This window comes from Callorhinus ursinus, unplaced genomic scaffold (genome assembly GCF_003265705.2).
Source record: "Callorhinus ursinus isolate GAN/ISIS: 27379988/994484 unplaced genomic scaffold, GSC_fseal_2.0 scaffold56, whole genome shotgun sequence".
Taxonomy (NCBI): domain Eukaryota; kingdom Metazoa; phylum Chordata; class Mammalia; order Carnivora; family Otariidae; genus Callorhinus; species Callorhinus ursinus.
The window spans coordinates 5,988,345-6,013,942 of NW_027397118.1; the positions used below are offsets into that span (position 1 = coordinate 5,988,345).

At 55.1% G+C, this 25,598-nt stretch overlaps 1 protein-coding gene across 5 annotated transcripts in view; it reads left to right on the plus strand.

Annotated features, from left to right (window-relative positions):
• The window catches only part of ZNF423 (zinc finger protein 423), a 332,672-nt gene that overhangs the window by 179,723 nt on the left and 127,351 nt on the right, over positions 1-25,598 (plus strand). For all 5 annotated transcript variants that reach the window (XM_073884396.1, XM_025852448.2, XM_025852447.2 and 2 more), the window contains 2 exons: positions 15,453-18,667; positions 25,226-25,310. In XM_073884396.1, the coding sequence (XP_073740497.1) occupies positions 15,453-18,667; positions 25,226-25,310 (3,300 nt within the window). The remainder of the gene's footprint in view (positions 1-15,452; positions 18,668-25,225; positions 25,311-25,598) is intronic.

Consider the following 25,598-nt stretch of genomic DNA (forward strand, 5'->3'; position numbering starts at 1 on the left):
CCCCCTGGCACCTGCCCTGGTTGCTGTGAGCTTGGGGAGCTGAGTGGTGGTCTCTGGGGACCGGGGGGCAAGGCCTGAGGGGTGGAGGGCTGCCGAGGTGGGGCCTTCTATAGCAGTAGGCTCCTAGAACAGGTGTTTTCCCAGCCGCCACTGCCAGGTACTTTCTCTCACACCTGCTCCCTGAGGAGCTGAGGCTGGGTTCGCTATGACATCCCCCAGGGCCCTGGGGACCCAGCTCCCTAGGTGAGGACCTGGGTTGTCATGGGGGTTGGAGGGCATGGCACACCTGGCCTGGTGCAGACTCTGCCAGGACCAGGGCCCCAGCCTGGGCTGTTTGTGCCCGTGATGTAGAGCCTCAGAAAAGTCCCAGATGTGGGCATTACGGGGAGGAGAGAAGGGGGTGGAAGTTTGCTTACCCCCACTCCACCGGATCAGATTCTGCTTGGTCTGCTATCTGTAGGGTTGGCTGTGGACATGGCATGTGGGTTCTAAGTTGAAAGACTTTTGTTTAGGGCCCCTAGGTAACGGGGCGGTGGTTGGAGGGAGTGGAGACTTGCCCTGGGTCAGATGAACAGAACCCCCCTGGGGCTACCTCGTTCACCCACTTGGCTCTCAGGAGTTCAGCTGCACGTGCTCTGAGAGGGAAGCCTTGCGGTGACCATGTGATGAACGTCACTTTGTCACTTTGACACTGGTAGTGCCAGCCTTTCGTGCTTCATCAGCCCCTGCCGTGAGTCCTGTGAGATTTGAATATTCCCGGTGCTGTGATTTACCCAGTATTTTCTGTTGAGTCAGTTCTGTTTCCATACTTAAATTAATTCATTTATTTAATTCTGCAAATGGAAAATCAGTATCCTTTGCTCTAGGTAGACAGTAACCTTAAAAGTCAATTAAAAACAAACCTAAGGAAAAAGGCCCACGCTCATGCGGTTCCAGCCAGGAGCTGTGAGGTCTTGGCGAACGCTGAGCCTGGGGTCTGTGCTCTCTCCTTGCTGGAACGTTAGAAGTGAAAGACAGCCAATGTGGCTGCCCCCTAAAATCATCGTGGGTCCCAGCAATGGGGCATTTCCCATGTTTTGGGGAACATGGGTCAGAGGAGAGCCTACTCCTTCCACAAAGCCCAATTTGAGTGTCCCCTGCCTTCCAACCTGACACCTCCTCTGTGCTCACTCTTTCCTGATCCTGCCCAGGACTGAACTGTCTGGCACCCACTGGCCTTCCCTGAGGGAAAGCTCTCTATCACCATGCAGATGAGCATGGGCTGTGCGTTCTTGCCTGCACCCCATAGACCCCAGCATGTACTGGCCTGCCTTTTTCTTAGGCCCCAAGGAACATCAGAAAATGAGGGCCTGTTAGCCACGCAGGAGACTCCCTCTGGGATGCCTGGGAGGTGGGCGGAGGTGGGCTCTGAGTAACAGGTCGGGTTTGGGTGAGCTGTGACCAGGGGAGGGCAGCCTCGATGAGCACGACAGCTCGAAGTCTCAGAGGCCGGGCGAGGCACAGGGGGTGGCTCTGATGGTTTTCTGACTAAATGTAGGGCTAATTCCAGACTCCTTCCATTAACTGCTGTGAAACTCAGGGTACTTGTGCTCTTTGTCTCAAGTATCTGATCTGTGACATGGGAAAAATCATGGTGCTCACCATATAGGATGGAGGTGAGGATTTAATGAGGTAAAGCTTACAAAGAGCTTGGCACCATGCCAGGCACGCACGGAGGGCTCTGCAGTTGCTGGCTGAAAGGTGGGGCTGGGACATGGGCAGTGGGAGGTAATACCAGTCTGCAGTTCAAAAAGTGGCTCCGAGACCATATCTCAGGCTAGAAAGGAGCCCAGGGACATGGGGATGTCCCAAGGACTCAAAATTAGGCAGTGATACCAAGAGCCACAATTCAGGGTGAGAAATGGCCCAAAGGCAGTGGCCTGAGGTCAGGGAGAGGTACTGATGGTGACAGAGGGAATCAGGGAGGGCTCCCTGGAGGCAGTGTCGTGAAGGACCAGTGCCTGTTAGCCAGGACAGAGCAGGTTTGGCGAAACAGTATGTGTCACTCACCTCCCTCCCCACAAAAGAGAAAGAATGGCCATTCCCTTTCAAAGGCCCAGATGGAGATCCAGCTCTGGATGCCACGTGCCCTTCTCCCTGAAGTTGGCAGAGGAGTTGGCTGAACCCTTCTCAGAAGCATCGGGGACTTCCAGACCGTAGCTCTGACTTCTGCAGCTCAGATGTAGGGAAGGGAAGAATGCTATCCAAACAAGCTTAATCCCAATCAAAGGATTATTTTCTTACAGAAAAGCTTCACCTATACTTAATAGTTTTAAAATTGTTCCGGGTACCAATTAGACTTTTAATTTTGCTGTTCCCTCCGGCAGCTGGAGGATGTGTGTGGTTTGCGTTTAATCAGAGCTGATTTTTTTTTTTTTTTTTAAAGTGGTGGTTCTGAGGGAGGGGAGGAGACGAGGATAGTGTTTCGGGGTTTCCTCCTGGTCCTGCCAGGGCCCGTGTCTTGCGCGCCTCCCGAGTTGGGGGATCTGTGTTGGGGCAGCCGTGGATGTCTCCAGAGTGCCGAACCAAAGTCCCCTCCTGCCAGCCTGAAGGCAGGTCAGGGCTCTGCTGCGGCAGTCCTGCCTGGAGAATCCAACGCCGAGTTAAATATATGGATTATCCCCAAATTTCTGCAGCAATAGGGTGAGTTATTATTGATTCACAGAGCACGACAAAACATCGCTGCATGAATTAGCAAGCAGCTGTTTCTAATTTGAGTTTAGAACGGTACACAGAGGAACTTGTTTCTCTGTTCACTCCTTTCATTTATAATGAATTTTAATCACCGCTACAGGTGAGAAAAATGTAGAAACAAGCTTGTATCTTGTGGAAGAAACAAAGGAGAGACAGATGCTAACAGATTTCCAGTCTGTGATAAAAGGGATGTTTTGGTACACTTTACATGTAATTAGAGCACAGCTGTTTTCAGTCCCAGGTCCACGAACACGGCCGAATGTGGGCTCTGCCGGTCTCCAAAGGGAGTAAAGAAAAACAGTGATTCAACCCCGAAAGCATTTTGCTTTCTCTCGAGTCGAGCAGTGAGCCCTTGCGCTGGCCCTTGGCGGTGCTGTTTCGTGGAAGCTCTCGGAGGTGACTTCGCGTGATGCTTTCTCCCCACCCTGGGGCGGTGGGAGGAGGGCAGGGCGAAGTCGGGGTGTGCTGGTGGCAAAGGCCTTCCGGGCGCCTCTGCTGGTTTCAAGTGCCCGTCTTCGGGGAGTGTCTCGTTGGGGCAGACCGGGGGGCCCTGGCAGGACCTGATCGTGTCATTCCACACTAGTTAGTTTGATCACAGTTAACTCTCGGGTGAGTTGACGAGGGCTGGCTTTTTCCTTGCCTTTTTTTTCCTGGTCTGTTTAATTTCTGCAATAAAACTCAAACTCAGTTGCATTTTCATTATCGGTGCTGAGTACATTTGTCTAAGGGATGGAGCAGCCGGGCGGGCTGTGCGTTCTGTGAAGTCCGAGGCTCCAAGGGGCAAGGTGGAGGCCTCCTTACTGTCCTGTATGTCCAGTGGTCCTTTGGGGTGGCAGCAGCCGTGGGTGCAGGGCAGTCAGACCGCATCCCCCACCCCCTGCACTCTGAGCCTGGAGGCCAGGTCCACGCCCTAGCACGGCTCCCGGTGCCTCAGTCTCTCCATCTGTATGAGGGGGCTGGGCCGGCTGCTCTGGAAAGCTCCTTTCTCTCCGATGTCTTGGGATTGTCAATTGTAGGGCCTTTTATGCAGGTCGAGTGTCCTTTGCTTTGAAAACCGTCTTCTATAGGGTTAATTGCTGGCCCTTAACTTAGATGCCCCTGGTAGTTAATCAGGACCCAGGAAGATGGGACCACTCCGTGTCTTGTGTCCATTCAGAACAACAGGGCTGTTGCCTCCCTCTCCCTCTCTCTGTCCTGTGACCTTATATTGAGCTGGGGAGCCAGTAGCCAGTGACTGTTTTTTTATTTTATACATTACAGAGAATTTCTCACATATTACACGTTACAGATATTCACTTCCTTCGTCTGCATAGCAACCCCATAGTTGGGACCATTATTATTCCCATTTTACAGATGGGGAAATGGAGGCAGTTTTCTGCATCTGTAAAACCGAGGGAAGTCGATGATCTCGGTGGAGCTGAGTGTGTAAGGACACTTTGCAATGGGGAAGGGGGCCCCACGAGCGTGGGCACACAGGAGAGTGAGTGCCCCTGGTCCAGACGGGGAGCCGCAGCCGGGCTCCATCATGGATGTGCAGATGCAGAGCCTCTGCCACAGGCTCTCGTTCTCCTTTAAGAAAAGCCAGAAGTGAAGGTGGGTGTTTTTTTAAAAAAAAAAACAAAACAAAAACAAACCCCAAAACTTCAGGAGTTCTCGATTTCTAAATGTTGACGTTTTTACAAATAAAACGATAACTGGGTGGCCCCCAGTCTGTCCGGGGGGAGGACAGCCATGGTGATCTGTGTCCCACTGCTCGGGTCATTGTTTCTCTCAGTCCAGCTGGCTGAGAGCCCTTGGGCTGGGAGTCCGGCCCCAGCTTTTCTAATTACCATCTGCTTTCTGACATCGGGATGTGACCTAACCTCTCTGTTCTGGTTCCTCATCCGTGCGGTGACCACGCAGCTTAGTGTGGAGTGCGAGAGAGGGACGCTGAGTGGGTGGGATGCCGGGGGTGTGCCACGCTGCCTGCTCGTAATATGGGAAAAACCACCACCACTACAACCTCACTGAGCTGCTCAGTGTCGAATGGGATCATGCGTGTGAAGCTGCTGGGCAAAACTTGAAATGCCACACAGATGAGGGCATTTACAATTAATGATAAAGTTATAGAGCAACCGCCTTATTTTCTTTAGCCAACGTTCATTGAATGCTTAGCAGCATCTACACATTACCCATTTTGTGACTCCCATCCAATGGATGAGGAAATGGGGGCTCAGAGAGGTGCAGTAACTTGTCCATAGTCACACAGCCAACAAGTGGCGGCTCCGTCTAAGCAAGGCTGTCCAATTCCCCGCGGCTCTGCTGTCTCCCCGTTGCTCACGTCCTCCTGCAATTGACCGAGTCTCTTTACGATTACGATTACGCTGATGGTTTGGGCTCCCAGAAGGTTTACTAAGGGCTTTGATTGCCACTGTTCACTGTGAGGTGGTATTTTGGCACAGCCCCGAGCTGGCTGGAAAAAGACATGCCCGGTCATGACTTTCAGTCTGCGGCCCCTCAGAGGCTATGTGCTAAGTGCCCCTTTGAGGCCGGGCAGGGAACTGGGTCCCACTCTTCACCCTCCAGGACCCGCTGGAGAAGCAGCTCCAAGGGCAAGAATACCTTCCCCCTTTTCTCAGTGTTGGGCCGCTGACCTCTGCAGGCCTGTCCCCACCTCCATGCTGCCTGCCGGCCCCCCAGTGCCCCAACCCACTTAGTTTTTATCCCCAAACTGAAAGAAGGATCCCCCCTTCCCCTCACTGTGGTCTCACTGGGGCTTCTGAGATCCTATCCACAAAGGCACTCTGAGCTCCCTGGAGGAGGGGAGGGTGAAGATGAGCTGCTATTATCTTTGCTAATAGCATAGTTCTAATTTAAGATTTCAGGTAGAGTCACATCAGCTTCTGGTAGCCTCCGTGGGGCTCCTTGCCCTACCTCTAAGGAAAGACCCTCCAGCTTCCCCGTCCCCTTCCTTCCCAGGGTGGATTCTTGACTTCCCAGGGGTTGGGCCTCTATCCCTTACACCGTACCCCCATCTGTCCCTTTAAGGAAACCAAATATCTGCAGACAGGACTGACCATCGCCATGAAGAAAGGGTTTTTTTTTTTTTTTTCTCTTTCAAAATGCTTCAGAGTGCCAAAGCGTTGGTTTCGAGTTGCAAGTTTAGACAGTGACTGATGGACAGGTTGGGCAGAGAAGAGCATAACAACCTAAGAATGCTGAGTGCTTTCTGTACCCCTCAGAGGACCAAGCATATGAGCTGGCTTGACAAATATGTGCTCAGTGAAAAAAAATACCTAAACTAGCAGCAAACTGGGATGCCTCCTACCTGCTGTTCCTCATTCCTGTACCCAGGGCAGACATCACTAATGGATCACAGACTCTTAGAGCTGCAAAGTCTCTCTGAGACTAATTCATCTGATTCCTTCTCTGGAGAGTTGGGGAAGTGAAGACACAAAGAGGGGATGTGCTTGCCTGTGGTTATACAGTGCCAGAATCTGAACCCAGTCCAATATGATCTCATTCTCCATGGCCCATGGGCTGCATGCTCTGGGCTCACAGCTCCACCCTCTGTGCTCAGAATTCTACCCTCTGGCTGTGGCTTTGCCTTTTGGGCTGGAGGTTCCACCCTCTGAGTCATCCTTTTTTTTTTTCTTTTAATGAAAGGTACCACATGTTTGCAGCTGAGTAGTTTTATTTTGTTTTGTTTTATTTTATAGATTTATTTATTTTAGAGAGAGACAGTGCGAGCACATGTGTGGGGGGTGAAGAGGAGCAGGAGGAGAGGGAGAGAGAATCTGAAGCAGACTCTGTAGTGAGTGTGGAGCCCGGTGCGGGGCTCGATCTCATGACCCTCAGATCATGACCTGAGCTGAAATCAAGACTTGGATGCTTAACCGACTGCGCCACCCAAGCATCCCCAGCTGAGTAGTTTATTAACCTGTTTCCTGCTGTAGAATTTTGGGGGTCTGACAGCCTTCTTTCTTTCATCTCTGTCCTTTTTGGTACAAGCTGCCTGCGTTTCTGTGATACCAAGTTCTCAACACCCTTGTGGGTCTCCTGTGTATGTCATGGGGATCTACTCTATCAGACAAGAGGTTCCTCCATAGATATTTTCTAGATAACCCTATCTTTACTTTTGGCTTCTACTGAGATGGTTGCAGAGAAATCTCCCCAAATTTCCTAGATGCTCTCTGGTTTGATCTAGGGGATCTGTAGGCCACACACTTAATCTTTTCAAAGAGCCTTTCGTGGGACTGCATACTCTGAGCTTTTGATTTTTCTGAGATGTTAGCACGATATAGAGTCATACCCTCAGCCTTCTCTCCAGTGTGTGCTTTTCTGTTGGAGAATCTCTTAATTATAATGTCTTTTGCTATCTGGGTAGGCTGAGGATTTCCAAAAATGATCAATTCCTGGCTTCCTTTTCGTTTGACAGCTCTGTTGATCTAGCTCTTTCTTCTCGAGACGAAACCAGGCCATGCCTTCGACATTTTGCTTGGAAATCTCCTCAGCTAAATATCCATTTTTATCCATTACAAGTTTTGCTTTCCACATAATTGTGGGACACAATTCCACTGAGCTTTCTGCCACTCTATAATAAGGATCTGTTTCCTCCAGTTTCCAGGATCATGTTCCTCATTTTCTTCTAAGCCCTCACCATCAGGGCCCTTAGTGTCTAAGTTTCTCTTGACAGTCTGGTCATGATAATTCAGGTATTTTCTATGACGATTTAGGTTTTCCTTTGTACCCCTTACTTCTTTCTGCATCCTCACTAACAGAGTCATTAACATCCCTATTTCTATGAACAGTCTTTTTTTTGGGGGGGGGAGGGGCAGGGATGAAAGAGAGAGAGAGAGAAAATCCCAAGCAGGCTCCACACCCAGCGCAGAGCCCGACACAGGGCTCGCTCTCCTGAGCCAAAATCAAGAGTCAGATGCTTAACCAACTGAGCCACCCAGGTGGCCCCTCATGAATAATCTTTTTAGGGCAATGTAGGCTCTTCCTACCATAGTCCTGAGAATTCTAGCGGCTTGCTCACTGCCCGATTCCAAAGCCACTTCTGCACTTTTAGGTATTGATTATAGCAGTGCCTCTCTCCTGGAACCAAAATCTGTATTCGTTTCCAATGGCTGCTGTAACAAATGACCACAAACTTAGTAGCTTGAAAACAACGAAAATTAATTTCTTCTGGTTCTGTAGGTCAGAAGACTAATGTGGATCTCACGGGGCTAAAACTGTAGCGTCGGTGGGACTACATTCCTTTCTGGAAGCTGTAGGGGAGGGCCTGTTTCCATGCCTTTGTAGTTTTTAGAAGCTGCCCCCATTACTTGGGGCATCGTCCTGTTTTGCCTCTTTCTTCCACATTTTAGGGACTTTTGTGATTACATTCGGCCTACCCAGATAATCTGGGATCATCGCTTTATCTTAAGCTCAGCTCATTAGCAACCTTAATTCCAACTGTAACCTTAATTCCCCTTTGCCATGTAATGTAACGTATTTATAGGTTTTGGGGATTAGGGCACGGACATTCTTGGGAGGGGGGTAGTCATGACTCTTCTTCTCACAACCTCCCAGGTCAGTTCTGCCCAGTTCTGCTAGCATGCTTTGTCCGCCATCAAGTGAGGAGAAAGGCCAGCTACCTTCATTGGTGCTTGGCCTCGGAGCCAGTCCGGCCTGCTAATCCACTTTGGGACATGAATTTGCCTTTTTGGCAGGTGGGATTGTAGAGTGTGGGACCTCTTCCTGGCTCTCCTTGAGCCATAGGTTCTGGCTCTGTGCTGGTCCATGGTGGGCCTCAAGAACGAGGGAGCAGCTTCTGCAGCAGATTGGGCCTGGACCAGCTTTCAGGGCAGGAGAGGCAGTATAGTCTGGTGGCTAGTGAGTGAATGGGGGCTGGGGGACATCTGTCATTCACTAGCAATGTGTGCCCAAGGGGTTGCTTTCTTTCCTGGAGCCTCAGTCTGCAGTTATAAAGAAGGGGAATGTAGGGGCACCTGGGTGGCTCTGTCAGTTAAGTGTCTGCTTTCGGCTCAGGTCATGATCTCGGGGTCCTGGGATTGAGCCCCACATCGGGCTCCCCACTTGTGCTCTCTCTCTCAAATAAATAAATAAATAAATCTTAAAAAAAAAAATAGAAGGGGCGCCTGGGTGGCTCAGTGGGTTAAGCGGCTGCCTTTGGCTCGGGTCATAATCCCAGGGTCCTGGGATTGAGCCCCACATCGGGCTCCCTGCTCCACGGGAGGCCTGCTTCTCCCTCTCCCACTCCCCCTGCTTGTGTTCCCTCTCTGGCTGTGTCTCTTTTTGTCAAAAAATAAATAAAATCTTTAAAAAAAAAAAAGAAAAGAAAAGAAAAAAAAGAAGGGGATGGTAATAGTACCTACCTCCTAATGTGTGTAAGAATCAAATGAGAACATGAGAGCATGCTAGCAAAGAACTTGGCTTACGGAAAATGTTCCTTAAACAGTAAGTGCTGTGGTTTTTATGAGTTTAGTTCTGCATCTGTCTGCTTCTTGCTGTGTGGTCTCAGTTTCCCCATCTACGAAATAAGATGAGTGATGGTCTGTTAAGTTCCTCTCACTTCCCTCCCCTCCCCCTTGCATTGGTATTGATTCTACATGTGTGGATGCCATTGAGTTGAGGAATATTCTGGGACGGATGGCCAGCTTTGGCGCCTGGTCGGAGTGCAAGGAACAGGGCAGGCACTCTGCCCCCCTGCTGTCTGTGAACTCGGTTCCCTTTAGGCCTGGCTGGAGACTAGACTCTGTCTCTGGGGGCTGAGCCCCTGGTAGGCACTCACTGAGATGCTGAGGATGCCCCCTATTCAGCCTGGGGGCTCTGGGCTGCTGGCCCCTGTCTCCTGCTGGGCCTTTGTGTCCTGGGATCCAGGCCCCCACTTGCTGGGAGGGGTTTGCTGGGAGGGGAGCCTCCAGCCTCCCAGGGAAGCTGACGTCACCGTGAGCTGGAAGCAGCCCCAGGAGAGGGCCTCCGAGCTTGCCCAGTGCCCCCTTGTTCCCTCTGCTGCCCCAGGCTTCTAGGTGGTACAGAGACACAGATGGGTAGGTTTGAAGTTTCCCAAGAAGAGATCAGGAATATGGCCAGATGCCCTCCTCGGCTGAACTTGTATCATTTCAGTCTGGAAAGACACCTGTTTAGGTTCTGGCTGCCCCAAGGGGAGTGCAGTCTGTGGTGTGTCCTGAAGCATGTTCACTCTTCTGAGTCCTCTTATCTGTCCTTGAACAACAGGACTTTCGGGACCCTGCCTCAAGATCTCCTTTTCAGAGAGGATAGGCAGCTCCTTTCTTGGAGGAGGAAAGCTGCTGGCTAAAGCCCTCTTCTTTAGCATTGGGAGTCAGGAGACTCCTTCCTCCGATTTGTTCAGTGCCCTTGGAACATTCCACGTGTACAGACCTGTGCTCATGGCAGACATCACCAATCAATTTCAGCACTCATGTCTTCTGAGCCCAGATATGGCTTTACAATCCTTCCGAATACAGTACTCTAGGCAAGCACTACCAATTTATCATCCTGGAAGTCCCCTTCTCCCTCTGGACCTTCTGTATCATACAGGATTGGCATAAATGGTCCCTGAGTCTGTGTTCCATTTCTCTGAGCTGCGGAAGGGTCACTGCGATTCTGATTCCTGTTGCTCCTGATGGAGGCACAGGGGAGGCTCTACTTGGAGGACCATAGAGCTTGGTCCTGTGGGGACCTTGTCTCCTTGGCAATTTTCATTTTTCCAAGGAAATGGGGTAGTGGTGAGGAGAACTTTTGGAGCCTCATGAAGAATTGTCAGGCCTTTCTGTGGTTCTAATGGAGACAGTCTGGATGCTTGGAATCTTGCACAAAATGACCTTTATATTCATCCTGAAGGGACCTTGAAGACCAAAATTCCAACTTCCCATATTATAGCAGAGGCAGCCGAGGCCCAGAATTTCCTGATGGACTCTCTGTCCTGCTCTCCTCCCTCTGCCCTCAACACGTTCTCCCCGAGGCACCTTGCTTGCTGTTCCTCAGCCTTCTTTCATGGTCTGGAAGATCTGGTCAGTTTCTTTCACTTGGACAGCGCTGCCCAGCCCAGGAATGTCCTAGAAACCTGGAACCACTGGGTGTCCATGCTTTTCCCTTTCCCGTCGGCTGCAGGGCACCTCCCAGGGCGCTTTTCAGAACCATTTATTCCTCTTGCGGAGCTTTGGTCGTGAGGGCTCACTTCCTCCTCAGCCGGTGTCCGCACTGCCGGAAGTTACCCCCTTCTGCTCGCTCCTGTGGCCTGGGGGCCACCTGCCGTCCCACCTCTGTCCAGGCACTTCCTCGGCTGCTGCGGCCCTGATTCTCTGTGATAGGAGGAGCCAGGGGGTGAGACTCCCAGCCATTCTGGGCAGCAGCCACTCTGCGCAGACAGAGGTGGTGCGGGCCGGTGCAGGGCCGGTGCGGGGTGCCCAGGGCTGCCACGTGAGCTTGCAGTCCACCCTGCGCTTTCTGCCGCAGATGCGTTCTGAAGCCCAGTTAATGTTCTTTTTGCTACTTAATTGAATTTTTATCGAAATTTCTCCCCTCTTTTATGCTTGTTTTGGTTCCCTTCCTGCAGCAGACAGCAAAAGCCTCATATAACCCATTTCCTACCAGGCCTTTTTGCAGGATTAGTCATTTTTAAATGACTTTAATCTCCGTTTTGAAAGTGATTTCTCTACTCATTTTGTCATATTACTTTGTAGTCATTCTAGGGGGAGGGGAAGCCGAGGGCCTGCATTAGTCACTGCTTTTGGCACCTGATCTTCTCCGGTGACGGCTCCCCCTCCCAAAGGAAAGAAGCAGTGGGAAGTTGAGGGCGAAGGCACCGACTCAGAACCAGGCTGACTGGGGTTGAATCCTGGCTGTGCTGCCTCCCAGCTGTGTGGCATCTGGCAAGTTACTCAACCTCTCTGTGCCTCGCTTTTCTGACCCGTAAATGGAGATAATAATAGTACCCATCTCACTGGGCTGTTGAGAGACCTGAACGTGGTAACACATGCAAAGCTCTTAGAAGAATGCCCGCAATAGTAAAAGCTGTACAAGCATTTACTTGGAAGGAACCAGGTAGCTGGCTGAATGGGACTTTTCCTGGACCTGCCTTCTCTGTGAGTTCTGAAACATTCACGTCGCAGGGGCTCCTGAGATTGCTTGTGCCCCATTTTCACACCCTTTCCCTTTCTGCACCCCTGCCAGAGGGTGTGTGTGGTCCCGGCCGTGCGTGCGCGTGTGGTGTGTGTGCACGTGTGAGAGGAACGGTACCACTGTAAGGCCAGGGGCCCTCGTCCTTTGCCGACATCCCTGCACCTATGTCCTGGGAGCTTTGGCCCCAGCGCATCTCTCCAGCCTGCTCCTAGAGCACTAAGCTCGGTGCCCCCAAAGCAAACTGTACTTGGGAGGGGTGGGCCGGCAGCAGCCAAGGTCAAACGTGTTTAGAACAAAAGGCTTTAAACAGTGCAGCCTGAATTTGGGACTTTCTGTGTCAACATGCTCATTTCCCCCGATTGGACCCTTTCAGTGTAAGGGGCCTTATGGTCATTTCCCTTCAGATGATTATAATCTCGGCAGTGGCTCTGTTGGTGGCTCCCAGAATAATGTGCTTTGCTTTAGTTTTGAAACTTGCTTGCAGGAAAATAAAGCCAACCAGGCTGCCCAGCCGTGGGCCTTGGGGACTGTGGTGCAGGGCAGGTTGATTCTCCTTCTCAAAGTCTGGCGGGACCAGGGTGAGCAGAAGCCCACACTGCTGGGAGACGTGGCGCTCTGGCCGTGAGACTGAGGGCAAGTTACTTGCCTCCCTGAGCCTCAGCTTCTTCATCTCAAAAGTGGGGTGTCACCGATGGTTGTGAGGATGGGAGGAAATTAACCGGGGTGGCGTGCCCAATAAGTGTAGTTGCTCATATCATCAGCACTGGTGGTACTAATTAGTGCTAATTATGATTATTGGCCAAATAGTGCTTTTGTTGAATGGCTTTCTTGAAGTATAATTTGTATACCGCAAACTTAACTTGTTTTAAGTGAGCAGGTAGCAACGTGGTGGATTTACAGAGCTGTTGCAGTGCTTACCACAGCCTAGTTTAATTTAATAGAAGGGGAGTAATAGTGCTTTTTCACATTCATTTTTCTCATCTGCTTCTCACATGATTCCCTTTTCTCACATGTGGAAACTGAGTCGGAGAGGTTGAAAGGACTAACTCTGGACTGATGGATAAGCTGAGGAGCGGGGGGGCTTTGAGTGCAGGGCTCTGCTCTCATCCCCCGGGGGCTGAAGGGCTTGGGAGCAAATGAATGCTGGCAGAAAGACATGTCCAGCCTAGGTCTTTTGGGCAAGGCGTGTTCCTTGTCTCACTCATCGTTGAACTGACCTGGGTTCAAGCCTGTGTCCTCTGCTCATCAGCCCTGCGAGTCCCTGCACGTCTCTGGTCTCTGGGGGCCCCTCCCTGAACGCAGGCTGGTTGCGGTCATGCTGTCAGGGGGCGTTAAATGAGAGGCAGCCTGTGACTGCACTGGAGGCTGGACGCGGCGGTCCCCTCGCCTTTCTCCCTGATGCAGGGGTAATCTCATGCAAGAGACCTGCAGGAGGCACGTCCAGACCCATGTCCTGGTGCTGTCATTTCCTGGGGAAAGTCGCTGTGACTGTGCCTTAGTCTCCTCATCCGTACAGTAGGAGGGGCCCTGCTCCCGCCTCATTGGTGGTTGTGAGAAAAGCGCTCAGCCGAGCACCAGGCGCACAGGAAGGGCTGCCTGGCAGCTTGTGTGAGTCTGAGCTAAGGCATCAAAATAATCAAAAGTCATTTGAGCCTGGCTGGGGGGCGGGGGCCCAGCAGGTCCCCCAGCTGCCCCAGCTCCAGCCATCTCCTCCCTTGGGCCCCTCTGTCTGCACCCCACGGAACCCAGCTGGCAAGAGCTGGGAATTAACCAGGCGGGGGCGGGGGCATCTCCCACCGCATCTAATCTGAGGAGCTGGCAGTGGCTGCATCCTTCCCTTGCCGTCCGAAGGGCCGTGTCATGGGAGGCCCCAGGGGAGCAGGTGCCCTTGCCCCGGGAGGATGTTCTGGGAGGCGCCCTGTGCCAGGCTGGGCGGCGAGGCTCCAGAGGTGGAGAGGCCTCCGGGAGGTACAGGACGCAGGGCTGGGAGCTTTGCAGAGAGCCTCATCCTCCCAGGCAGAGCTTCGCCGGTGCTGCCGGCTGGGGTCAGGGGCAAGGCCAGGGACCAGGGGGGGCACGTTGGGGTCTTGGGTGGGGTCCAGGAAAAGGCTCAGAGCCAGCACTGAAGGGACCTCTCAAGACCCTGCCTGGGACAGCAGAGGCAACTGTGAGAGCCTCGGGGTATGGGACCCTCGGGGCTGGGGCCATGCCCGTGGCTGTGGTGAGTGCCACCAGGTGTGAGTGTGTGTGCGAGCCATAGTGGGAATTGGGTGTGTGAATGGATGTGTATGCGTGTCTGGGCTGCCTGTGGCCCAGACTTTCTGGGTTAGGTCTGTGAGGCTTTTTCTGGAGACTAAGCTGTGCTGGCCGGGGCAGTGGTTTATTTCCTCGGGGTTACAAGAGCAAGGTCAGTGCGGCTGAATCTGAGCTTTTGTTTGTCTCTCCCCTGCCCGTGGCAGCCTGCGGTCCGTTTCATTCATTATTAAGTTTTAAATCCACCTGACGTGAAACTTGAGCCGCGGAACTCACTCCGTGTGCAGGCTGGCTCGGCCCGACCCCCACCGAGGAATGGGGGAACCCCACCGGCTCTGCTCGCTGGGTCCTGGGTGCCTTTGTTTTGCCAGAAACGGCCAGCCCCTGGTTTGTTTAGATTTCCCCTGAGGCTGGAGGGTGGGCCAGGTGCTCATCTGGGCAAGGACAGCCTCCCCTGCCTGCCAAGGTGGGTTTCAGGGCCCACGGGGCTCTGAGCTCTGGGGCCATCTGGGCCCTGGGCTCATCCCCTAGTAGCCCCGGATCAGGCCATCCCCCAGGGTCCTGAGTGGACTTGGGGCAAATCCAGGGGTGGAGGGGGGACAGAGCAAGCACCCCCTCTTAGGATGGTTTGGGCTGGGAACCCTGCAGATCCTTCTCAAGCAGCCTTTGCTTACTCCTGTTTGTGCTGCTGGGTCTGATGCCATGTGCCTGGGACTTTGGCCTCCCGGGTCTGTCTGCTCCCTGTAGCAGCAGACCCAGCTCCGTCCCCAAATGTGGTGCAGACGAATTCACTAAGGTGCATTTTCTTTTTCTGGGGGGGGTGCATTTTCTTTTCTTGCACGGTTTTGCCTATGCCCCTAAGGAAATTGGAACCTCCCGCCAGGACTAGGGGCTGGAAGGGGGAGTCAATCCCCAGGACTCCTTCAGGTGAGGACCTGCCTCCTTTTGGCCTCTGGGACTGCCGGTCGGTGAGGTCATTTCCGGGTACTTTTTCGTTCTCTGGCTGCACCCCCGACACCATCAGGGAAGTGCTCGAGAGCTCACCTCCTGTGGGGGTTACGGTGTCCAGCGAGGCCCATGCGGGTGTCGCCAAGGAGGAAGACTTGTCTCCGTGTCTCCTCCATATCCTGCCACCCCTCTCCACACCGAGGGCCTTCATGTCCACTCGCTTCCGCTGCACCCCCCGCCCCCAGGACTCCCTCCCCCGACTCCCCCTGCAGCAGTCGGCCAGCTGCAGGGCCCCAGCCCGCGAGCTGTCGAGAAGCCGGCTCTGTCCTTGTTTCTGGGCGGCCCTGGGAATTGCCTCTAATCTCCTCTCCGCCTTCCCCCCGCAGATGGTGACGACGACCCGCAACTCTCCTGGGTCGCCTCGTCTCCCTCCAGCAAGGATGTTGCGTCACCCACGCAGATGATCGGAGATGGGTGTGACCTCGGCTTGGGCGAGGAGGAAGGGGGCACGGGCCTGCCGTACCCTTGCCAGTTCTGCGACAAGTCCTTCATCCGCCTGAGCTACTTGAAGAGGCACGAGCAGATCCACAGCGACAAGCTGCCGTTCAAGTGCACCTACTGCAGCCGCCTCTTCAAGCACAAGAGGAGTCGTGACCGGCACATCAAGCTGCACACGGGCGACAAGAAGTACCACTGTCACGAGTGCGAGGCCGCCTTCTCCCGCAGCGACCACCTCAAGATCCACCTGAAGACCCACAGCTCCAGCAAGCCCTTCAAGTGCACCGTCTGCAAGCGCGGCTTCTCCTCCACCAGCTCGCTGCAGAGCCACATGCAGGCGCACAAGAAGAACAAGGAGCACCTAGCCAAGTCAGAGAAGGAGGCCAAGAAGGACGACTTCATGTGTGACTACTGTGAGGACACCTTCAGCCAGACAGAGGAGCTGGAGAAGCACGTGCTCACCCGCCACCCCCAGCTCTCCGAGAAGGCCGACCTGCAGTGCATCCACTGCCCCGAGGTCTTCGTGGACGAGAACGCGCTGCTCACCCACATCCACCAAGCCCACGCCAACCAGAAACACAAGTGCCCCATGTGCCCCGAGCAGTTCTCCTCGGTGGAGGGCGTCTACTGCCACCTGGACAGCCACCGGCAGCCCGACTCCAGCAACCACAGCGCCAGCCCTGACCCCGTGCTGGGCAGCGTGGCCTCCATGAGCAGCGCCACGCCGGACTCCAGCGCGTCCGTGGAGCGCGGCTCCACCCCGGACTCCACCTTGAAGCCGCTGCGGGGCCAGAAGAAGATGCGGGACGAGGGCCAGGGCTGGTCCAAGGTGGTCTACAGCTGCCCCTATTGCTCCAAGCGGGACTTTAACAGCCTGGCCGTGCTGGAGATCCACCTGAAGACCATCCACGCCGACAAGCCCCAGCAGAGCCACACGTGTCAGATCTGCCTGGACTCCGTGCCCACGCTGTACAACCTCAACGAGCACGTCCGCAAGCTGCACAAGAGCCACGCCTACCCGGTGATGCAGTTCGGCAACCTCTCGGCCTTCCACTGCAACTACTGTCCCGACGTGTTTGCCGACATCAACAGCCTGCAGGAGCACATCCGCGCCTCCCACTGTGGCCCCGACGTCGGCCCGCCCGACGGCAGTAACGCCTTCTTCTGCAACCAGTGCTCCATGGGTTTCCTGACCGACGCTTCCCTCACCGAGCACATCCAGCAGGCCCACTGCGGCGTGGGCAGCGCCAAGCTGGAGTCCCCGGTTGTGCAGCCCACTCAATCCTTCATGGAGGTCTACTCCTGCCCCTACTGCACCAACTCGCCCATCTTCGGCTCCATCCTGAAGCTCACCAAGCACATCAAGGAGAACCACAAGAACATTCCGCTCGCCCACAGCAAGAAGTCCAAGGCGGAGCAGAGCCCGGTCTCGTCCGACGTGGAGGTGGCCTCCCCCAAGCGGCAGCGGCTCTCGGCCAGCGCCAACTCCATCTCCAATGGCGAGTATCCCTGTAATCAGTGCGACCTCAAGTTCTCCAACTTCGAGAGCTTCCAGACCCACCTGAAGCTGCACCTGGAGCTGTTGCTGCGGAAGCAGGCGTGCCCCCAGTGCAAAGAGGACTTCGACTCCCAGGAGTCCCTCCTGCAGCACCTGACGGTGCACTACATGACCACGTCGACCCACTACGTGTGTGAGAGCTGCGACAAGCAGTTCTCCTCGGTGGACGACCTGCAGAAGCACCTGCTGGACATGCACACCTTCGTGCTGTACCACTGCACCCTGTGTCAGGAGGTCTTCGACTCCAAGGTGTCCATCCAGGTGCACCTGGCCGTGAAGCACAGCAACGAGAAGAAGATGTACCGCTGCACGGCCTGCAACTGGGACTTCCGCAAGGAGGCCGACCTGCAGGTGCATGTCAAACACAGCCACCTGGGCAACCCGGCCAAGGCGCACAAGTGCATCTTCTGCGGGGAGACCTTCAGCACCGAGGTGGAGCTGCAGTGCCACATCACCACGCACAGCAAGAAGTACAACTGCAAGTTCTGTAGCAAGGCCTTCCACGCCATCATCCTGCTGGAGAAGCACCTGCGGGAGAAGCACTGTGTGTTCGACGCCGCCCCTGAGAACGGCACGGCCAACGGAGTGCCCCCCGCCGCCGCCAAGAAGGCGGAGCCCGCCGACCTGCAGGGCATGCTGCTCAAGAACCCTGAGGCGCCCAACAGCCACGAGGCCAGCGAGGATGACGTGGACGCGTCGGAGCCCATGTACGGCTGCGACATCTGCGGGGCGGCCTACACCATGGAGGTGCTGCTGCAAAACCACCGGCTGCGGGACCACAACATCCGGCCGGGGGAGGACGACGGCTCGCGCAAGAAGGCCGAGTTCATCAAGGGCAGCCACAAGTGCAACGTGTGCTCGCGGACTTTCTTCTCGGAGAACGGGCTCCGGGAGCACCTGCAGACACACCGGGGCCCCGCCAAGCACTACATGTGCCCCATCTGCGGCGAGCGCTTCCCCTCCCTGCTGACGCTCACCGAGCACAAGGTGACCCACAGCAAGAGCCTGGACACCGGCACCTGCCGTATCTGCAAGATGCCCCTGCAGAGCGAGGAGGAGTTCATCGAGCACTGTCAGATGCACCCCGACCTGCGCAACTCGCTCACGGGCTTCCGCTGCGTGGTGTGCATGCAGACGGTCACCTCCACGCTCGAGCTCAAGATCCATGGCACCTTCCACATGCAGAAGCTGGCGGGCAGCTCGGCCGCGTCCTCCCCCAACGGCCAGGGGCTACAGAAGCTCTACAAGTGTGCCCTGTGCCTCAAGGAGTTCCGCAGCAAGCAGGACCTGGTGAAGCTCGACGTCAACGGGCTCCCCTACGGCCTCTGTGCTGGCTGCATGGCCCGCAGCGCCAACGGACAGGTGGGTGGCCTGGCCCCGCCCGAGCCCGCCGACCGGCCCTGCACCGGCCTCCGCTGTCCCGAGTGCAGCGTCAAATTCGAGAGTGCCGAGGACCTGGAGAGCCACGTGCAGGTGGACCACCGTGACCTCACGCCGGAGACCAGTGGGCCCCGGAAAGGCGCCCAGACGTCGCCAGTGCCCCGGGTAAGAGCCTGTCCCTTCTCCTCGGGGCTCTGCTGAGCTCTGTGTCTCCTCGTGGTGTTGCCTCTAGTAGCCCGGAGAGGCCGCGCTCTCATGTGGCGGTCAGGTGCATCCACTCTGTCGTAGACTCCGAAGTGATCCCCAGGGCTGTCCGTTCCCTTCCCGCTGTGTGACGTTGGCGTACGTTATCTATCTCTCTGGGCCGCATTTGTCGAGTGCTCATCCGCAAAAGGGGGGGGGTGACAGTCATCCGGACGTCATAGGATTGCTTTTAGGGACCCGTAGTGTAAGATAAGTAAAGGGCCTAGTGCCCTGGCTGACACACGATTATAAATGATTATCGCCTTTCTTACAGATCTGGGGTGGACTTACTCGCTTGTTTGCTGAGTCTCCTTGGGTGAGTCCCTTTGCTCTCTGGGCTTCAGATTCAGGATTCTTTTGATAATCCATAGAGATCATTTGTAAAGGGCTCAGGACCTGCACTTAGTTTGGGCCGATCACACTAGCTGTAGTCACCAGCTGATACTGTTATGGTCTACGGCACACCTTATAGTTAGGGCAGTTGCTGGTGCATGGAAGACCCTAGGAATGGTTCCCATGACTGTTCTCCTTCGTGGCTGATGGATCCTTTCATCCATCATCAGATTTGTCCCGAGCACCCGTTATGTTTGGGGGTGCCTGGCAGTTGAGGAGAATCAGAAATGGACTCTACCTTGGGGGCTCCCAGACAAGGGGGAGAGCACAGGCCCAGAGCTAGTAGGTTTCAGGGAGGCAGGGCCAGTTAGGGCTGCTGGAGGGTCCACATGGGCTGTGGGGCCAGTGGCCAAGGTGGTGGTGGGCCTGGAGCCTGCGTGGCTCTTGGGTGTCAGGCAGTACAGGCCCGGGGATTCCCAATGACTCTGTCGTCTGTTTCCAGACTGAGGAGGTGTCAAGTGGATCTCGGGAGTATCTTTCCCTCGAGGGCCACTGCTGGTGCCCCAGGCAGTAAGGCAGAATTTGGAGGAGGGCCACCCGCCGCAGGTGCCTGCTGGAAGACGGGGATGTAGCCCTGGGTGTTCCGCTGTGGGAGCAGATGTGGGATCAGAACTGGGGCCTGGGACTTGGAGGTGAGAATGAGAGAGAAGGCGGGCTGGAGAGAGCGGAAGGAGAATGTACGGAGACCGCCTCTGGGCAGGGGTCCCCTGGGACGCCCACCGCAGGTACTGTGCCCCGGCCCCGGTCACCACCTCTCAGCTCTGCTCAGCCTCCACTGGTGGGCGGGGTTAAAAGCAAAATCTTCCCTCCTCCAGGACCCACCAGGGGTTTGATCTCTCCGGGCCTCTGTCCTCACCTATAAAGCCAGAGAGTAAGGGTGATAATGGTAGCAACAGATAGTGACAGGGTCTGTGTCCAGGGCTGACATCACCGGGCAGGCACCGGGGAGGGGGGAGTCCTTCTGGGTTTTGAATGAGCATGTGCTGTGATTGGTCGGTGTTCGTGCCTCACCCGTGGTTAAATATTGTGACTGTGCTGACCTCAGCATTTGGCCCTGAGCTTTGAGTGAGTAAAGGAAGTGCTGGGTGCACAGGGAACATCACTTGCTGTCTCTCCCATTTGTGATCACAGCTCACACTTACCGAGGGATAAGGATGTGCCGAGCACTTTCTATCTACGCCGTGACACTACCTTTACGGATGAAGAAACGGAGGCACAGAACCGCTGGCCGTTAATAGCCCCCAGCTGTCAAGAGGCAGAGAAGGGATTTGAACCCAGGGAGTGTGGGCCCCAGCAGAGCTAGCTCTTGACCCACATTCTGCCTGGCTCTGGAGCCCATCCTGGTGGCAGGCTGGAGTGGGGTCTGGGATAGTTACCCCCCTCGTTCAGACTGTGGGACAGTGTGGCAGGGCTGGGGCCCGGCACACCCTCCTCCCAGGTGCACCCCAGCTCCATCCCTGCCTTCCCACACTGCCCACCGTGGTGTGGGGGCTCCTGCTAGCCACGGGGCTGCTTCTGGTGCCTCCAAAGCCTTGAGCTATTGGGGCCTATCCCTCCCCAGTCTCTGCCCTGGATTCCGCATCAAGGACCGCTTCATGAAGCCCCTACTGTGTGGGCAATGGCTCTTTATCATTTCCATGGCAACAACCTGGGAGCTTTGCCGTGACCTCTGTTTTGGCAGAGATGGTCCCCAGGCTCGGAAAGGGGTAACCATCTACCCGGGGATGCACAGCTGTACCTGCCAGCTCAGGGATTCACACCCGAGGGGGCTTGTTTTCTGGGAGCCCAACAGGCCTTCCTCTCCCTGTCCCAGGCTTTGCGAGAGAGGAGGTGAGCAGACAATCACATCTAGAGGCCTGGGCAGATGGGCCATTTGCAGAAAGGAGCTAGACAAAGCGTGGAACCTCCCCAGTGGAGGCCCAGCCTCTGGGGCCTTGCCCCCTGCCTGGGCACGCCTGGGGGCAGGGGCCCAGCTGCCTGTTCGCCCACCCCTCGCTCCCCTAGGACTCATGCATACAAGAGCAGACTCTGGGGGCCGAGCGAGGGCTTGGGGGCTGGCAGGCTGGGACCCTCAGAAGTGTATCCATAGCAACCGGCTCTCAGAGGACTGGGTTCCCGTGGGGCCGAGGCTGCTGTCGGCTGGAGCGGGGAAGCATGGAGGCTCCAGCCCCGCCCCCTCTCCCCGCTCTGTTTATGGGTAGTAACAACATCACCCCAACTCTAGGCCAGTGTGGGCAGACTCCAGCCCTCCATCGATTCCCCAGGTCCTCCCAGTGCCAGGTGGGGCAGCCTAGGTGCTCTCACACAGGTCAGAGGGCTTGGCCAGGCCGCACCAGCTCTCTGTGCCCTAGCCCAGGACCGTCTGGGGTGTTCTGGGACACAGAGCCGAGAAAAGCTGCTCAGAGAGTGGCCCAGGACGCAGCCTGCCTGGCATCAAATCCCTGTCCCCTTGCTCAGCAGTGCGGGGCTCTGGCCAAGTGGTTTAGCCTCTCCAAACTCCACTTTCTCCACCCTTAAAGTGGGGCTTACCGAATGATTGTGAGTCTTCAGAATGAACAGAGCCTGCACATAGTAGGTGCTCAGTAAATGTGAGCTGCCATCGCGACCGTGGAAATTCAGCAGCTATGGGCCGTCTTTCCTGTCGCTCCCACTCTTCTTGTCTCCTGTCTCTACTGGTCTCAAGTGTGTTCTCCCTCTGCCCTGCGCTCTTCTCGGAGGTTGCTGGGGGCCACACAGGGAGAGGCAGCCCCGGCCGCAGGCCCCAGGGCTCAGCTTTGGTTCTCCCGGGCTGGGCTCTGGGGAAGGGGCTTATGACAGAGGAGGCGCTTTGAATGCCAAGTTCTCTCTTTCTATAATTATGTCTCCTGGTGGGGCCTGAAGCTCCAGAGGAGGAGGAGGGTCTCTGGGGGATAGAGAAGGGGAAGACAGACCAAGAGGAAGTATTGGAGTGAGGACGGGGTCTGGCCAGCATTGCAGCAGGAAGGAGACAGAGCGAGAGAGTCGTCATCTGCTTGTCCCTGAACTCATGTTCCACCAACGTGGAGGACCAGATGGCCCTGGCCAGGTGCCTTGCATGCAAGGCCGGAAGGGCCGTCTCTGTATGGGGGCCTCTGGGAGTAACACACGTGCTTAGTGACTGTTGGTGCTGGCGAGGCTGCGCGTGTGGCAGAGCGTGGATGCCTGTGTGCGAGTGCACACGTGGACACTCGGGAGTCTGCTGGGACCGCGAGGGTGTGTCTGGAAGGGGTCTGTGCGTGTGCTTGTGTGGCTGTGGGCACACCGGGCATGACGGATGTAGCTGTCGGGGGTCCAGTGACAGAGTCGAAAGCCTTTGTGTCTCAGGGTGAGTTTGGATATGTCGACGTGTGTGAGCTTGTGGTCGTGAGGACGTCCCCACCGCTCTGTGGGTGTTGTACCTGTGTGTCTGTGTTACAGGGAGCAGGTTGCTGTGTGTGGTGGTGGGGGCGGGGGTCTTATGTGTTGACAGCGAGTTGGGGCGAGGGAGCGTACATACGTTTGTTTGCATGTCTGTGTGTGTCCTCGTGGGCATGTACATACCTGTGCATGCAGGGTGTGTGTGTGTGTGTGTGTGTGTGTGTGTGTGTACATCCAGGCTCTTGTGGTCAGCAACGTCCCTTCCCTTGGGAATCCCCTGGAGTCTTTTTCCCCATCAGGAAGGGCCCAGTTATCTGCAGTCTTCTTCCTGCTGCCGAGGGGGTGGCCACACGCTGGAGGAGCCCTGGGGATAGCTTCTCATTCTGCTCGGCCCCTGGTGATTTTTTTTTTTACCAAGCATAGAGACCCCCTTCATCCACCTGTCCCTAGGAGGAACAACCAAAATCACCTTGTGCAGCAGGCCTTCTCTGGGCTTCCTTGGTGTGGAGATTCCTGGGGTGTGTTTCATTCTCTCTCACCCCTCCCTTCCTTCCTTCCCGCATCAAAGGGGTGGGGTACACATGTGGGAAGGAGTGCATGATTTTGACAATGGAGAGACCCAAGATCATTGCTCTCCATGAGCACGGAGGTGGAGTTGAGCTGAGATGGGGGCTTTGGGCCTGTGTGCCTCCAGAAGACCTCAGTCCCCACTGTCTCCTCCGACCTGAACGTCTCCTCTGTCTCTTGTGTGGCCAGAATCCCCAGCCCTGTTTGGCCCTCCAGCCTCATGCCATTCTTCCCAGGGCATTTCCAGGCTAAATGCCTGCTTCTCGGCCACTCTTCTGAACCCCTGGGTCTTTTGCAACATTGGGGGAAGAGCCCCGGTCTTATCAGAGCGGGTTCTGGACCCTGAGCAGAGACATTGCCTCTGGAACCGAAGCTCCCAGCACCAACAAAGACTGTTGTTTCTTCACTCGTGTGTTCCACCAGCATTTGCTCGGCATCAACAACCGCTGTAATAAAAGTTAAGTCATTATGAGGCGCTCATTCTGGGCCAGGCCCCGTGCCCGGTGCTGAGGATCCAGCGTATAGAAGTCCTCTTTGGTTCTCTTTGTTCCTTCTGTCCTAGCAGAGTGCTTTGCAACATAGTATTTGCAACTTTGCTCATTTGTTCAACAGATGCTTCCCAAGCAGGGAGTCTCTGCTGGCCGTGGGACCTCACAGGGGGACGAAACACATCCTGGGCCTCTGGGTGCTCGTGGTGCAGTGGGGGGAGCAAACAAGTCAATTAGACACAAAAATCCATGTGCTGATGAACTAGATGCTTAAGCATAAGCTTGGGGGCCTGGGGAGCCCCTGAACTCATCCCTGGGTGGGAAGAGGAGGCTTCTCAGCAGAGGTGACATTTGAATGGAGTCTTCAAGGATGGAAAGGGTATACTCCGAGTGGAGGACACAGCGTGGGCAAAGGCCTGGAGGTGGGACTCTCGGGGGAAGCTGCAGATGTGCTTGGAGCCACTGTGGGAGCTGAGGCACTGAGCCCCCTGGTGGTTCGTCCTGGCCGCATCGTTGAGGGTTGGGCCTGAGTGTTTAGCCAAGAAATCCAAAGTCCTGCTCCCTTTTCCAGGGGTGGAGGGAGGCCCCATCGTCCCGGAGTTGAAGTGGTCTTCAAAAAGCTTGGATATTTTGGATTCCAGTACCACCCTGTCCCCTCCATAAAAACCCACAGCCACCAACCTTCCCCCACACAGGCAATACTGCCCCTGTCCACAGGGGCCTGCTTTCACAACCACCCAGCCAGGCTTAGCTGTTGAGAATGAGCTCCACTCTTTCGAATGGGTCTTCAAGAAGCTCTGAAGCTTCCGATGATCTCCATTTTCCTGCTCCCACCCCCTCAGGGCAGCTGATCTCAGCTTCCTGTGTGTGGAAGCCAGCTGTAGGATCACTGCGGCCTTGTGAGCCTAGGGCAAATGATGAATTCCTCAGTTACTTCTAAGCACTAGGATTGGCAGGAGCAGTGTCCCCTGCTCGGCCACATGGTCCTTAGGGCGGGTAAAGAGATAGAGTAGTTGGATGGGTGGAAAGATGGATGTATGGTTGGCTGGGTGGGTGGGTGGGTGGATGGTTAGAGAGAAAGGATAAGTAGATGGATGTAGGGGAAGACGGACAGATGAACAGGCAGATGGATGGGTAGATGGAGGGTGGATGAATGAATGGGTGGATGGGTAGGTGTGTATAACTAGATGGATGATAAGGTAGGTAGGTGGATTGATGGGTAGACGGATGGGGGTGTGTGTGTAGTTGGATAGGTGGGTAGACAGTGGGTAGGTAGATGGATGGATGATGGAGAAATGGATGGATGGGTAGCTAGGGGATGCATAGATGGATCTGAGCATGCTCCACGCAGGGCAGCCTCCTTCAAACTTCCTTTCCATGGTCATACTGTGTGCTCTCACCTTGGGATGGTGATTCCCATCATGGCAATTTCCCCACATCTAACAGAGGACAGCTCCCTTAGAATCTAGCCCAGTCCCCATCCCTAGGCTGGAGAGCTGGATTCAGAGGCAGGTGGGAATTGAATGGCTCTGCGAGACCTGGGAGGGGATCAGAGCCATTCTGGAAAGTCTTGAGCCAGGACTTCCAGGCACTTTTGCTTTATGCTCTTTTCTACCTCCTGACTATCTAATTCCTTTCTTTTTTGGCTTCCAAACAGAAAAAGACATACCAGTGCATCAAGTGCCAGATGACCTTTGAGAACGAGAGAGAGATCCAAATCCATGTTGCCAACCACATGATTGGTAAGAGAGCGTTTCCTCCCACCCATGCTGGGGCCACTCACTGGGGTCTGAAGTTTGTGGTTCCGATCATCATTTCACAGCTTTTAGGGCGAAAGATGGAGTCACAACTGCTGTTTCAGAGACATTTCAAATGGGAGTAAAATGTAAGAGCTGAGCACTTTCTCCATCCAGCCTTCTTGTCGCAGCTCCACTCACATTACAATCAAACTTTTGACAGTCTCTTCCATTTCCCAGCATAAATTTCCCTCCATTTCTGAAACGAAGTGCTTTCCAGTTGTCAAGCACTCA